The sequence below is a fragment of the Vigna unguiculata genome, chromosome 10 (genome assembly GCF_004118075.2).
Source record: "Vigna unguiculata cultivar IT97K-499-35 chromosome 10, ASM411807v1, whole genome shotgun sequence".
Classification (NCBI taxonomy): Eukaryota; Viridiplantae; Streptophyta; class Magnoliopsida; order Fabales; family Fabaceae; genus Vigna; species Vigna unguiculata.
In genome coordinates this window covers 2,036,150-2,053,121 of record NC_040288.1, presented here as the reverse complement: position 1 = coordinate 2,053,121, position 16,972 = coordinate 2,036,150, and the positions used below count along the sequence as shown (strand labels likewise).

Below are 16,972 nucleotides of genomic sequence, written 5' to 3'. Positions count from 1 at the left end.
TATTATATTTATTGATGTGATAAATGATATTATTAAATGTCTGCACGTGTAGATGTGGATAGACACGAGTTTAGACGTGGTAAGAATATTTGTCACGTCAATCAATTCTTAATGTTGTTTGTTCGGTGACTATACCTATATTTATTTATTCTTTAAAATTTGGTAAGACCATACAGACAAAAACAAAATCCAGTTTTACATGATAATCTAAAATCTAAAAACATATTTAAAGAGATATTTTCTTACAATTTTGAAGCTTTTAACTCATTTTTCCGGGTAATAACTTTACATTTCTTTCATCTAAATACCGTACATGATATATCAATTTTAAACTAAACAATATAGAAACAAATAAATATTATTAAAAATATTAAATTTAAAATTTAAAATTTAAAATTTACATACATATTCAGATGTAAATGGATAAAAGCTATTATGATAATTAAATTTTAATTTTAATAATATAATAAAAATAGTATGTTAATAAATGTAAAGGTAAGCATAAATATAATTATTTAATGAATGTATACAAAAGTTTTGAATTTCTTTTGTATCATAAAAAGCAAAGTATAGTGTGTTGAAAGAAAAAGTTTACTCACTTAATTGAAATTCTGATGATGTTCAAAGTCAATTAACGTGATAAGATATTGTTTCTAGTTGTAAGTTAGATCTTTCAGAATAGTGCATGCTTAAAATAAATGTAAGTTAAGTTTAAATTGTATAGATCAACTATCCAATTTTGGAATATCTGCAAATAAGCTTTACGGAACATATTAATGGATTATCCATTTAACTAATGGATTATCAAAGTGTACTCTAACCATTGCAATCAAAATTTAGTCACAATAATCCATTAGGTAAAACACCTAATCCATTAATATAATTAGCAAAATTCTCCTTTTGAAACAAATCTCAGCTCAATTTGAAACATACGAGATACTGAATCAAGAAGCTATTTTAAGAGACTAAAAAACATCGAGTTCTTGCATTCTTAAGAGATCATCCTGCTGGGTATTCAAGAAGATTGATGATGAAGCCTATCTTGGAAGATCACGCTTGGTACTAGGATCAACTGTCATATCTGCACAATAATAATTAGGTGTATTCATTCCTTGTTCTTTTTGAATTACTTTTCTTTTCATTAGTATTCACTCTGTAGGTGAATTTTCTTGATGCAATTGTGTGTAACATTGCATTAGAGAGTGATTCTAGATGCAATTGTGTGTAGCATTACATTAGAGAGTAATTCTTGATAGGATTATCAAGTTCTTGATGTCATAGGGTTTAAAATTATGAAGGAGCCCTTGTAATTCTTGTAAACTCTTTCATATAATGGAAATTTTCTAGCTTTGATTGTTAGAAGATGACTAGACGTAAATTGTGTTGAATCGAACGAGTATAAAAATTATTGTGTTATCTTATTTCTTTCATCTCCTACGTTATTCCTAATTGATTGAACTAACCCATTAACAGAGAGCGGGAAGACTAATTAAGACTAATTAATGGGTCTATAAAGATTGAAAATAAAATCAAGATTCTTTTAAATCAGTCAAAATACAATAACAACAAACAAACAAAAATAAACTTTAACTTTTTGTGCATTGAGCCGTTGGATTTTAATATTGGATAATGAATGAAAATATATAAAATTTATTAGGATAATATTATTATGATTAATTTTTATATTTGAGGTATTTTTTTAGAATTTATTTTATAAAAAAAATCATGAAAAGTGTCTTAAAAAATAGAAAAAAATAGATTAAAATTATCATAGACATGTAAAACTATTAAAATATCATAACAAAAGTAGTTAAAAAACACAACTTATGTATTTTAATAAGAAATTAGTTTTTTAACCAATGTTTTGAATAAATAGCAACAGAAAAAGATTGAATGTTAAATTAAATTGCATACTAGAATGAAAATACTAAAAGATAAAACCATTATTTTTATAAAATATTTAATTTAAAAATAGAGGAAAAAACAGTCCAAATTGATGGTACCAAATTTCAAAATTAATTTTCATTTCCATCAAACTTTTTTGGCCGTCCTTCTATCGCTACTCAACCAAACAAGGCATAGTTTCACTAAAAAAACAAGACAAAATGGTTAGATATAAATATATTGTCAAAGCCACCGTACCTTTGTCTCTTACGTTGCCGTGTTACATAAATATTTTCAATACTTTTTTGTCATTTTTTTTTATTCATTCGACTCTTTATATTTGATAAGAATGCTATAGTTTTATTTTGTTTCGTTAAAAATAAAAAATAAAATAAATTTCATAAACGCCAATTAAAAATACTCTGTATTATTTTTATAGAAAACTTATCATATTAGTAAAAACTTAAAATGTTATTAGTTTGGTTTCTATCACATTCTTAATTTGATTTTTTTTCCCCTTTGAACACATTCTTAATTTGGTTTTCTTTATGTATAACGTATTTTTAATTCGATTATTATAAAGTAGTAACAACACATTATAACGTCAATTTTACACACATAAAAACTGATTTAATAATAAGTTTTTATGATGGAAGACTAAACTGAAAAATGTGTCAGATTTATCTAAAAAATTAAAAGTATATTAAAGTTGCGTTATAACTCCTAATAAAAGTCGCATTATCCATCATTTTGAAACTTCAAAGCATGTGCTCTGTCTGGTAGCATTTTTTCTTATCATTCCTATTAATGGATCAAATTTCATCAACTAAACACGTGCCCTTTTAATTTTTAATTTTATTCTAGTAATATAATTATCCAGCTATAAAATTTATCATAATAATTTAAATATATCATTTAAATACATACAATCTTAAAAATCACATTTTATATACTCTCTATTCAATAGTCTACAAATAAAGTGAAAGTGCCATTCTTTTATATAGTTCACCATTTTCAATTAGTTACACTACACCATCCTTGGTTTTCAAACTATAAGCATGTGCTTGATAACTTGCTAGGTGACATTTATTTATTTATTTGATTTAAGATTATATAAATAATAAATAAATATTTTCTTAAAGTATTATTAAAAAAATTATTAAGCAATTATTAAAACAATCTTCTTATAGGTAATGCATTAAATATTTTAGAAATTTACAAGATAGCAGAGACCGATTTAGAAATTTAAAACATAATAGAAAATAAATTAAATATTTTTACAAGATAACATAAATGGAGACCAATTTAGAAATTTAAAACATAATAGACATAGAGACCCAAAACAAGATTATATTATTTCCCATCCCTGTTAATTCACAAAGTTTTAGTCAATATTAAACAACATTTCTCTTACCTACTTAGTTTGTGACGAATAAGAAAAACTTTTTTTTTTTTTTTTTTTGTTGTCATCTTGGAACGTGACTCATTATCACGTTCTTACTCGTCTCGTTCAATTTATTGTCTATATTATCGGGAATAGTTTAAGTGTGAGTCAAAGTTTCAGGTTAGATAAAAAAGACAAAGTTAAATACTATATAAAAATAAAGATCCATAACAACATTATCTTGAAATTTTGGTGTAAAAATGGTGTCTAACGTCTTATATGTATAAAACTAATGTCATATAACCATATAGAATCATAATCTCTCAAAAGACTATAATATAACCATATATGAAAAAATATATAACCTTTCAGAACACAACTTTTTGTTAAACATTGTTTTAAGTCCTTGTACTGATAATTTCGGTCAAATTTTCTAAGATTTATTCGAATCTTTCTTCTGCAAATGATAGCATATAAAACCAAAAACAAGGGTTCACTTTCTCAAAGTTCTATCTCATAAAAAGTTGTGCATTTGGTCACAGATATCATCCATGGAGAAAAGGGTTCACATAGCAGTAGTTCCTGGTCCTGGCTTCAGCCACTTGGTCCCAATTCTTCAATTCTCAAAGAGGCTTCTTCAGCTTCATCCAAACTTTCATGTCACATGTCTAATTCCCTCACTTGGGTCTCCCTCAACTGCATCAAAATCCATTCTTGAAGCTCTCCCACCAAACATCGAATCCATTTTTCTTGAACCAGTGAAACCAGAAGATCTACCCCAAAGGGTTGCCATAGAAACTCAAATTCAGTTCACAGTGACTCTCTCACTTCCTTCCATACACCAGGCCTTGAAGAACATAACCTCAAACACCCCCTTTGTGGCCTTGGTGGCTGATTCTTTTGCCTTTGAAGCATTAGATTTTGCTGAGGAGTTCAACTTGTTGTCCTATATCTACTTCCCTTCAGCTGCAACAACACTGTCTTGGTACTTGTATGCGCTGAAATTGGACAAGGAAACTTCTTGTGAGTACAGAGATTTGCCTGAGCCTGTGAAGATACCAGGGTGCGTACCAATTCATGGCAGGGATCTGAATAACCAAGCTCAAGACAGATCAAGTCAGGTTTACAAACTCTTCCTTCAGCGCGCTCAGCGGTTCTGTTCTGTTGATGGGATTTTCATCAATACCTTCTTTGAAATGGAAACAGGTCCTATGAGAGCATTGAAAGAGGAGGGAAGAGGGTACCCTCAGGTGTTTTCTGTTGGACCAATTGTTCAAACTGGTGATGATGCAAAAGGGTTGGAGTGTCTGACATGGTTGGACAAACAGGAAGATGGTTCGGTTTTGTATGTTTCTTTTGGGAGTGGTGGAACACTCACACAAGAACAAGTGAATGAGCTGGCTTATGGGTTGGAATTGAGTGATCACAAGTTCTTGTGGGTTGTGAGAGAACCGAGTAGTTTAGCCTTTGATGCATATCTTAGAGCACAGAAAAGTGTTGATCCTTTGCATTTTTTGCCAGAAGGGTTTTTGGAGAGAACAAAAGAGAAGGGTATGGTTATTCCTTCATGGGCACCCCAGGTTGAAGTCCTTGCTCACAGTTCAGTTGGAGGGTTTTTGACTCACTGTGGTTGGAATTCAATCCTTGAGAGTGTGGTGCATGGTGTGCCACTCATAACATGGCCACTGTTTGCTGAGCAGAGGATGAATGCAGTTGTGCTGAGTGAGGGTTTGAAGGTTGGAGTGAGGCCAAGAGTGAGTGAAAATGGGTTGGTGGAAAGGGTGGAAATTGTGAAGGTGATAAAGTGTTTGATGGAAGAAGAAGAAGGAAGAGAAATGAGGAAGAGAATGAAGGAGTTGAAAGAAGATGCTGCTAATGCTATCAAAGAAGATGGATCTTCTACCAAAACCCTTTCTGAGTTGGTACTAAAATGGGAAAGTTTGGTTTAGGAAAATAAGCTTTGGATCTTTGCTTTTTGTTTTTCCTGATTCTGCTTTCTAATAAGTGCTAATCATTCTGTGCTATGACAGCAATGGATATTACATTGAAAATTCTGATGTTGAATGAGATCATCTTCATGGTTATTTGCACTAATAATCTGCTATAATTGTAGCATGCTCCTGTGGAGTTTTATTATACTGTTGATTTGAGTTCATCTTGTCTTCAATATATGAACATCTAACTGGATTTGGTTACTAATGTGTTTGATGGTACAACAGGGGATCAATGATGGTCACAGTTTATTGAATTTGGTTACAAGTGATTCTGCAGATTGCAGCTTATGTTGGGACAGATTTTATAGTTTTGCAGTGTCCTGATTTATAGTGTTTTTGGCTGTCTAAGATAGTCCAAAATTTTATGAAGCAATGGCAAACTTCAATCTTATTATGTTATACAGAACATTTTGGATACTAAAATAAAATCTACGGCATCGCAAATTGTTGGCCTAATAAAAATAATACATTTTTCATACATTTTGAAAAGATACACATCGTATGGGATAAGTTATAGAGTGAATGATAGTGACTATATAATAGATTTTAACTTTATGATGTTTTATGTCTTAGTTAAAAATTTGTATTTTATTTTTTTTATTTTTTTGTAATATAGTATTGTGAGATTTGAGTTAAATTCTTATTTCGGAAAGTGTAAGTGTATTTGGAATTTAAGGACATGTGAGGATCGTCTATACGTTCTATTCAGTGTTATTTTCTAATTGTCTTTTTAGACTATAAATGTGATTTTTCTCCAATAAAGTTTTCATGTTATATTTATGTTTATCTTATTAATTTATTAACAGGACGATTCTCGCAGGTAAAGATGGTGTGTTTTTTTCCAATACAAATTATTCAGAGAATAGCTACATGAGAAGGGTCTTGCATCTAAAGATCACACCACATCTCTATTAAGATTAACAGTTTACATGCTCAAGATTCATAATAGCCTCTTAGAGTTGTATATATCCAATGAATTGAAGTTTCCTTGCATGATGTTGATTTAGCTATTATACCATGTGAAATGAATGCATTTAGAGATGTTTTTTGTATTTATATGAAAAGATATAAAGAAGGGATTGCATGCTATATGAAGGCACATGATCATGACAGGTTCTATGCAGGCACATGCTATAAGGCTGTTTTTTGTTTTTCTTTATTTAAAATTATAGAAAATATTATTGGTATGATACATATATTAAGGTAGATGTTAAGACTAAGAATGGATGATAAATGAGTAAATATAAAAATTGGAAAATAATATTTTAATCTATTTTTTTATCCACTTTTAACCTATTATTTCGATCATTAGATTATTTATTTTAATTTTTTTAATAATATAATATGATAATTTAATGGTGATTAAAATGATGATTAAAAATGGATAAAAAAATAAATTAAAGGATATTTTTCACATCTAAACCGGCGCATATGTTTTTTGGCTAGTACATATAGAAGGTGGATTATATATAATTTATATTTCTATTTTATCTATAATTATATTTTAAAATAAAAATAAGCTATCTATATGTTAAACGTGTTTGTATCTCCAATTTTTTTTTCTCCACCCTTACTAATATTATATACAATCACATAGTGGTAATTATGATAAACCCTAAACCTTAAACACGATTACTAAAAGTTTAAAATATTTTAATGCAAGATTATTGAAATTCTTATGAGCATGGAATCTTAGTCAATTTTGAACTCAATGAAAATGGTTGGAAAGGTAATTATTTTCTTTATGAGACTTTACAAAACAAACTCAATGAAATGAAACACTAATACACATGAAACATAATTACATAATTAAATTTATACTGGATCATATACATTTTTGTATTCAGAATGTCCTTAACAAAGTACTCAAATACGTTGATCATATAATTGCTTAAAACATTTACTAGATGAATCAAAGATGAAAAAGTGAGTTTAAAGGAGAGAGAATTAATATAAATTAAAAAGTATTTAAATAATATTTTCTTTTTGAGTTTCATTACATTTCAATGGACTAAAAGAAATGTGAAACTTCTCCATTCTTTGAAGAAAAAACCCCTTTGACGTCGACCTTCATAAATCTATAATATACCGATACTTCAATTTGGGTCATATATTTTTGTTCGACATGTATTGTATCTGATACTTTAAGATACTCTAATGATACTTATCAATAAAGTATCTAATTTACAAAGTCGTAGTACAATATAATAAAATCTTTGAATAATGACCAATTTTAATGATAAAAAATAATTAGTCACCGTATAATACCAAATTGACAACTAAAATAGTTCCAATAAATTATAATTGATCTCTAAATTGATAATTAAAATAATTTCAATTATGAATTAATTTTTAAATTGGTCACCAACATTAGTTACCAAATTTTGGCTACCAAAATAATTGGTCTCTAATTAGAAAATTTAGATTCAGACATTAACAATCATATATTTATTATGTTTGTAAAAATTATTGTACACTTTTCAATATTCATATATTACGTATCTATCACACATCGTATCTGTAAGACCCACTTTAATCCTATCCTAAAATTTAAGGGCCTCTCTTAGTCAGTTGGGCCTAAGGTTGGCCCATAGGGCATCCCAAAACCCCTAAACCAGCCTAACCCTCTCATGTTCTGCCCACTTTGCAAAATCAGCCACCTTACTCCTTTTCTCTTTTTCCCTCAAACAGTGTTCTGCTAGGGTACGGAGCTCATTCAGATTCAAGTCAGCTCAACCTCATTCTCTGCTCCACGTAAGTTGTTCTTCCGCTCATGTTCTTTCTTCTCCAGCTTGTTTTCGTGGTTCCTGTTAGGGTTCACCGTAGTAATCTTGCTTTCATTCTGTGCAACTGTTCTAAGCTCTTGAGTATGCTCCTGGAGCTGTTGGGTTCGTTGCCGTAGGTGCCTGTGCTTTCCACTAGCATCTGTCCTGGTGAGGGAAGCTATGATTTTTCATGCTTTTATAAGCAATGTGCTTGTTTTGGTTCTATTGGGTGCTCTTGATGATTTGATGTGCTTTTGATGGTGTAAAAATAATATATGTACTGTTTTTGGATGGATTTTTTTGGCTTTGCATGCATGAGAGCAGGTGAGATATGTTATGCTCGCCTAAGCAAGCTGTTTCTCGCCCAAACGGGAAGCTCTCGCCTAAGCGAGAACGATAGTAACTCACCCCCTTTGGTTTCGAGTGCTCACCTGAGCGAAGGCCTCTCGCTTGAGCGAGATGGGCTAGCTTGAGCGAGAACTCGAAGTATTCTCTATTTTCAATCTCGCTGAAGTGAAAGCTTTTCGCTTGAGCGAGAGACCCCTGTCGCTTGAGCGAGAGCTCCTTAGCTTGAGCGAGAGCTCCTTAGCTTGAACGAGATTGACAATTGTTAAATGCTTGTATGCTCCCATGATTGATTTGTTTACTCTTTTAAAGCATGAAATATGATGCCAACGTTTTATACAATGTGTTTTCTTAAATTTTTGTTGTTTGGGATTTGTGTTTTTACATGTTGAAACCAGTGAAAATTTGTCAGTTTAGCTTAAGCGAGAGATTTTAGCTTAAACGAGATCAATTTAGCTTAAGCGAGATCAGTCTAGCTTAAGCGAAAATTGCTGCAAAATTTTAATTCCTTACTTTAACTTGAACTTGTGGATTGATTCAATTACTTTTAAAAGCATGAGGAGAATGATTATGCATGAATGATATGGCTCATGGGTTGAAAATGATAAATTTGGTATGATCTTAACATGTGATTTTATATGGGATGGTTGGCTGGCAAAGTGGCATGGTATTGATATGAAATACAATTCTATATTCATGGTTTGGAAGGATGAGTTGGTATGGATTCAACATTGGATATGAATGAGGATGGGTTATAAAGGTTGGCATGAGATTATGTGCATGATAAATATTACTTGATTGATTGAGTATGATTGGTCTTTGGTCAGTGCGTAATTCCATGGGCCTCTAGGTGAGACCTCATGGTCGTGCTTTAGTGGTCAGGACATAATTCCATGACCCCTGTTAGTGGGAGTTCATAGTGGTGCCCCATCTATATAATTTAGTAAGGATTCAAGGTAAGGTTGCATCCTGACGCTCTAAGGAGTCAGTTAGTCTCACATAGAGTGGACTAACTCTTGTGGTGAGAGTAGCGAGAGGCCTGAAACTCATTAAGGGCTAACCTTGTGTGTGGGGGATTGAGACATTATAACACTTGTAACACTTAGCTCGGGGGTGAATAGGGAAATCCACCACAAGTGCAAGCATCCGCTGAATTCGACTAAATTATATGTATCCGGATGAGTCGTGTCTGAATCTTAGTGTATTGTTTGAAAAGTCATAACATGATTGGTTGGTATATGCATCTTGAATTGTGAAATTGTATATAACTGTATGGAAAATTGTTTTCTACTCTAGCTTACCCTCTTGTTTGTGTATGTTCTGTTGTGTGTTTTTCTCTTTTTGCGATGATCATGAACTTGTTGATGTGAGCAGATGTGAGAACTCCCCGTGATCATCAGGGTGATGGAGGTTCCGCTGCATAGTCTGCTTGGAATGAATTTCCGTTTGTTTGGGATTTTCCTGAGGGCTATGGCCCATGTATTTTTTTGTCTTTGGGCTTTATTTCTGATTACCATTGAGTTATCTTTATACTATGTTATTAGCATCGGGGTGTGCCTTTTTCTTATTTGAATTCCTCTTGGAGAATTGTAAGGAGTAGTGTCTATACTCCAGAACCGTACTTCTAATACTGTTTTACATGACATTCCTTTAATTAACCTTATTAATTAAATGGGATGTTACAATATCCTATTATTTTAAAAATAAATGTATTGACATATCAAATATGTATCGTATCTGATATACCTATCATATCTTTACATCATAGTCATTAACCCTATCTACAAGAATCATATATTCTTGGGAAATGTTATGTTTTGACAAAAAGTTTTTTAACAAGAATTTTTTTTTGTCTTTTTTTAATAAAAGTGAATTTTTTAAAAAAGTAAAAAAATTAAAATTAAAACAGCAATATTTTAATGTAAAAAACATTTTATTAAAGTTTATCAAATTTTTGTATATTTTTTCATGTGTTTCGATTCTTTTATTTAGTTAATATAATTCTCTTTTTGTATTGAACATGACAAGATATTTAAGTGTCCCACCCAATAGTTTGATGGCTGCAAGTTCTGTTCAACACGCACTTCTATGTCTCTTCTTCCACATTTAATTTTTCAAAATCTGATATATTCAAAGTAGTATCTTCATATTTTCAAAAGTACTTATTCACACAGGACCACTAAGAATATTAGACAAAATACAAGCAGTCAAATTTGGTAATAATTATGAACAGAGGGTCACGTAATAATTATGAACAGAGGGTCACGTCATGAAGGCCATTTATCTCATAATCAACGAAAATGATATTCGAACATAAAATTTGAATTCATTTTTGACATGGGTGACGTGACACCCTTTTTTTCTTTTATTTTTACTTTTTTTAAATGAAACTGAACCCATGGTCACGTGCGCGGAAGTTTTGTACAGTAAATTTTTTTTGGCAAGAGTAAAGCAGACATGGAGAGAGAAAGTAAGAGAAAATGTTGTAGAGTGTTCGTGAGACAGGGAGAGAGAAAGTCGGAGGAAGTGGAGACAGGAAGTCGGAGGAGAGGCAGAAACAACGTCGGAGGAAAGGCGGCGATGGCGTGAGCAACTCGAAGGAAAGGCGGAGACAGCGTGATCAAGTGTATGGAAAGGTGAAGACAGCGTGAGGACGTCGGCGGAACGGCCGAGAGAGACTGAGATAGTCGAAGTCGGAGGAAGTCGAGACAGAGAAGTTGTGGTGTTACAGAAGCGAGGCGGGAGGCGGTCACCGTGAGAGGACACACCTGCGACAGCGACGATAGTGGAGGGGATCGAATCCAGTGGAAGCGAGTCGTTTTTTTTTGTTCACCATTCGAAAAATTTAAATCTTTGGGGGAAAAACGTTTCCAAAAATCGAAGACTTCCGGCACACAACAACGACCACGGTGGGTAGAAACCTTTTTGTGGCCTTAATGTATTTGTTAATCGTTGATTTTTTTAATAACCTCTTATGTATGACCGTATGAAGGCCCGACCTCGGATGCGGTTCAAGAGCGTTGCCACAAAAACACCATATTCTGTTTATGGAAAGAAGAAGTTGAAATCACTGCAAATTGGTTGATTTTGTTAATTTGAAAACACCATTGCAATTTTATTTTGAGTTATTTATGAATGTTTGTTATGGATTGATTTTACAGGACAAAGTTTGTCCATGATTCTGTTATGTGTTTTTGTTTTGTTTTGAAAATGTATGTTGCAGGTTTTTAGATGTTTGGCATTTATTTTACGCAGCAGTAATATTTATTTGTTTGTTGTGGGTGGTAGAACCAAATTATTTAACACAACACCCCACTTAATTTCCCTTCACTCCCCATTTTGCTGTGAGATAAAAAATATGTAATAGAAGTCCTCACTGAATGTACTGGGGAATTATATTTTGGAGGCCAGCAAATATCAACCATATGAAGTTGGCTTTGAGCATTTTGTGGCATGTATTTGTCCTTGCTTACGCAAGATGGGGCTGTGAACCACAATGTTGAACGTAAGTCCCCAGAAAATTGTTTTGTAGTCCCCGGTTTTGACCCATTTATGAAATTTTGTAATTTCAATTGCATGAAGTTCAGTTTGACCAGTTTGTGGTTGACACGTATTTGTCATTGCTTAAGCAGATTGTGGCTGTTGACCAAAATGTTGAAATTTAAGATGGTTATAAAAAGTGGTACCGGTAACCAGAATATATAACAGCACTCCCCAATTGGGGTAGTTGTACTCCCCAGTTGATAACGTTATTCATACCTTAAAGAACATTTAATTGCTTTAAAAAACATTTAACTGTTTTTCGAATTTTGGATTAGTCATAATAAACTAAAAAATTTAATTGCTTTACAAAATTTAGAAACTTAACAGGGTTATTAAAACTGGTACTGTGAACCAGAATATATAACAGCACTCCCCATTTGGGGCACTTTTACTATCCACTCTTTGTAACGTTATTGAAAGTTTAAAGAACATTTAATTTCCATTCAAAAATTAAATGTTATTAAAAATGTTATTCTAAATTTGAATTGGTCCTAATTAAAAATAAAATTTAATTGCTTTACAAAAATTAAGAAATTTAACAGAGTTATTAAAACTGGTACTGTGAACCAGACTATATAACATCACTCCCCATTTGGGGCACTTCTACTCCTCACTTTGTAACGTTATTGAAAGTTTAAAGAACATTTAATTTCCTTCCAAATATTAAATGTTATTAAAACTGTTATTCTAAATTTGAATTGGTCCTAATTAAAAATAAAATTTAATTGCTTAACAATATTTAGAAATTTAACAGGTTTATTAAAACTGGTACTGTGAACCATAATATATAACAGCACTCCCCAATTAGGGTAGTTGTACTCCCCAGTTGATAACGTTATTGATACTTTAAAGAACATTTTATTTCGTACAAAAAATAAAAGTTGTTATTAAAACTGTTTTTCAAATTTTGGATTGGTCATAATAAAATAAAAAATTTAATTGCTTTACAAAATTTAGAAATTTAACAGGGTTATTAAAACTGGTGCTGTGAACCAGAATATATAACAGCACTCCCCATTTGGGGCACTTTTACCCCCCACTTTGTAATGTTATTGAAAGTTTAAAGAACATTTAATTTTCTTCCAAAAATTAAATGACATTAAAATTATTATTCTAAATTTTAATTGGTGATAATAAAATATAAAATTTAATTTCTTAACAAAATTTAGAAATTTAACATGGTTGTTAAGACTGGTACTGTGAACCAGAATATATGACAGCACTCCCCATTTGGGGTACTCCCCACTTTGTAACGTAATTGAAAGTTTAAAGAACATTTAATTTCCTTCCAAAAATTAAATGTTATTAAATCTGTTATTCTAAATTTTAATTGGTGATAATAAAAAATAAAATTTAATTCCTTAACAAAATTTAGAAATTTAACATGATTGTTAAAACTGGTACTGTGAACCAGAATATATAACAGCACTCCCCATTTGGGTACTTTTACTCCTCACTTTGTAACGTTATTGAAAGTTTAAAGAACATTTAATTTCCTTCCAAAAATTAAATGTTATTAAAACTGTTATTCTAAATTTGAATTGGTCCTAATTAAAAATAAAATTTAATTGCTAAACAAAATTTAGAAATTTAACAGGGTTATTAAAACTGGTACTGTGAACAAGAATATATAACAGCACTCCCCAATTGGGGTAGTTGTACTCCCCAGTTCATAACGTTATTGATACTTTAAAGAACATTTAATTCGTGCAAAAAATAAAAGTTGTTATTAAAACTGTTTTTCGAATTTTGGATTGGTCATAATAAAAAAAATTTTTAATTGCTTTATAAAATTTAGAAATTTAATAGGGTTATTAAAACTGGTGCTGTGAACCAGAATATATAACAGCACTCCCCATTTGGGTCACTTATACTCCCCACTTTGTAACGTTATTGAAAGTTTAAAGAACATTTAATTTCCTTCCAAAAATTAAATGTCATTAAAACTATTATTCTAAATTTTAATTGGTGATAATAAAATATAAAATTTAATTCCTTAACAAAATTTAGAAATTTAACATGGTTGTTAAAACTGGTACTGTGAACCAGAATATATAACATATAACAGCACTCCCCATTTGAGGTACTCCCCACTTTGTAACGTAATTGAAAGTTTAAAGAACATTTAATTTCCTTCCAAAAATTAAATGATATTAAATCTGTTATTCTAAATTTTAATTGGTGATAATAAAAAATAAAATTTAATTCCTTAACAAAATTTAGTAATTTAACATAATTGTTAAAACTGGTACTGTGCACCAGAATATATAACAGCACTCCCCATTTGGGGTACTCCCCACTTTGTAACGTAATTAAAAGTTTAAAGAACATTTAATTTCCTTCCAAAAATTAAATGTTATTAAAACTATTATTCTAAATTTTAATTGGTGATAATAAAAAATAAAATTTAATTCCTTAACAAAATTTAGAAATTTAACATGATTGTTAAATCTGGTACTGTGAACCAGAATATATAACAGCACTCCCCATTTGGGGTACTTTTACTCCTCACTTTGTAACGTTATTGAAAGTTTAAAGAACATTTAATTTTCTTCCAAAAATTAAATGTTATTAAAACTGTTATTCTAAATTTGAATTGGTCCTAATTAAAAATAAAATTTAATTGCTTAACAAAATTTAGAAATTTAACAGGGTTATTAAAACTGATACTATGAACAAGAATATATAACAGCACTCCCCAATTGGGGTAGTTGTACTCCCCAGTTGATAACGTTATTGATACTTTAAAGAACATTTTATTTCGTACAAAAAATAAAAGTTGTTATTAAAACTTTTTTTCAAATTTTGGATTGGTCATAATAAAATAAAAAATTTAATTGTTTTACAAAATTTAGAAATTTAACATGGTTATTAAAACTAGTACTGTGAACCAGAATATATAACAGCACTCCCCACCCATTTGGGGCACTTTTACTCCCCACTTTGTAACGTTATTGAAAGTTTAAAGAACATTTAATTTCCTTCCAAAAATTAAATGTTATTAAAACTATTATTCTAAATTTTAATTGGTCATAATAAAAAATAAAATTTAATTCCTTAACAAAATTTAGAAATTTAACATGGTTGTTAAAACTAGTACTGTGAACCAGAATATATAACAGCACTCCCCATTTGGGGTACTTTTACTCCCCACTTTGTAACGTAATTGAAAGTTTAAAGAACATTTAATTTCCTTCCAAAAATTAAATGTTATTAAAAATTTTATTCTAAATTTTAATTGGTGATAATAAAAAATAAAATTTAATTCCTTAACAAAATTTAGAAATTTAACATGGTTGTTAAAACTAGTACTGTGAACCAGAATATATAACAACACTCCCCATTTGGGGGTACTTTTACTCCCCACTTTGTAACGTTATTGAAAGTTTAAAGAACATTTAATTTCCTTCCAAAAATTAAATGTTATTAAAACTTTTATTCTAAATTTTAATTGGTGATAATAAAAAATAAAATTTAATTCCTTAACAAAATTTAGAAATTTAACATGGTTGTTAAAACTAGTACTGTGAACCAGAATATATAACAACACTCCCCATTTGGGGGTACTTTTACTCCCCACTTTGTAACGTTATTGAAAGTTTAAAGAACATTTAATTTCCTTCCAAAAATTAAATGTTATTAAAACTGTTATTCTAAATTTGAATTGGTCCTAATTAAAAATAAAATTTAATTGCTTAACAAAATTTAGAAATTTAACATGGTTATTAAAACTGGTACAGTGAACCAAAATATATAACAACACTCCCCGTTTGGGGTACTTTTACTCCCCACTTTGTAACGTAATTGAAAGTTTAAAGACCCCTTTAAAGATCATCTTTCTGACCAGCAAATAAAATTTCATTAGTTTCAGAGTGTTCATTGCTTGAGAACACAAACACTGGGAAACGAAAACCAAAATATTCATCACCACTCCACATGAACTTATTCTTGACACCTCAGTTGGGACATAATTTGTGGTACTGTTGTTATTTTTTGTTTCTTCTTAATTCATGATTGCCCACATCCTAATGATGTTGCACCTAATGATGTTGCACCTAATGTATTGCTCATATTAGTATGTAATAATTCACTAGTATTCGCACATTCAAACATGAAACACATCTTAATTAAATAAATGAGGCCGAAGTCCGAAGTTACCAAAAAGTAACAAAATGACACAATTTATTTATATTTTTTGAAGGAAAACATAAAAACACAGAAGACTTGAACAAACATCTGTCTGGATGTAATAACATCATACTAAATCTATGGACTTTGCAACATCACAGTAGCACCCATTAATGTAAACCTCAACTATAGGTTGTTTTTGAACATGGTCTACCTCAAACACCAATCTGTCTCCCTCCCTCACTACAAAACCACACCACAATGCAAACAACACCAACGACTCTGTCAAACAATGTTGCACCAAACTCGAAAATAAATAAAACGTTTTTCCCCCAAAGATTTAAACTTTTCGAATGGTGAACAAAAAAACACGAACCTTACACTAAAACGGTGTTGCGGAACGGCTTCCGGTGGAATGGTTGTCGTTGCCGTCGACTCGCTTCCACTGGATTCGATCCCCTCCACTATTGTCGCTGTCGCAGGTGTGTCCTCTCACGGTGACCGCCTCCCGCCTCACTTCTGTAACACCACAACTTCTTTCTCTCGACTTCCTCCGACTCCGACTATCTCAGTCTCTCTCGGCCGTTCCGCCAACGTCCTCACGCTGTCTTCACCTTTCCATACACTTGATCACGCTGTCTCCGCCTTTCCTTCGAGTTGCTCACGCCATCGCCGCCTTTCCTCCGACATTGTTTCCACCTCTCCTCCGACTTCCTGTCTCCACTTCCTCCGACTTTCTCTCTCCCTGTCTCACGAACACTCTACAACATTTTCTCTTACTTTCTCTCTCCACGTCTGCTTTACTCTTGCCAAAAAGAATTTACTGCACAAAACTTCCGCGCACACGTGATCATGGGTTCAGTTTCATTTAAAAGAAGTAAAAATAAAAGAAAAAAAGGGTGCCACATCACCCATGTCAAAAATGAGTT

The 16,972-nt window shown here is 31.3% G+C and overlaps 1 protein-coding gene across 1 annotated transcript; it reads left to right on the top strand.

Moving 5' to 3' along the window:
- The first annotated feature begins 3,726 nt into the window (after nt 1–3,726).
- Nucleotides 3,727–5,463, top strand: LOC114167206 (hydroquinone glucosyltransferase-like). Its single transcript, XM_028052213.1, has one exon. The coding sequence runs from the start codon at nt 3,820–3,822 to the stop codon at nt 5,215–5,217; it is 1,398 nt and encodes a 465-aa protein (XP_027908014.1). The 5' UTR covers nt 3,727–3,819; the 3' UTR covers nt 5,218–5,463.
- Nucleotides 5,464–16,972: the final 11,509 nt, after the last annotated feature.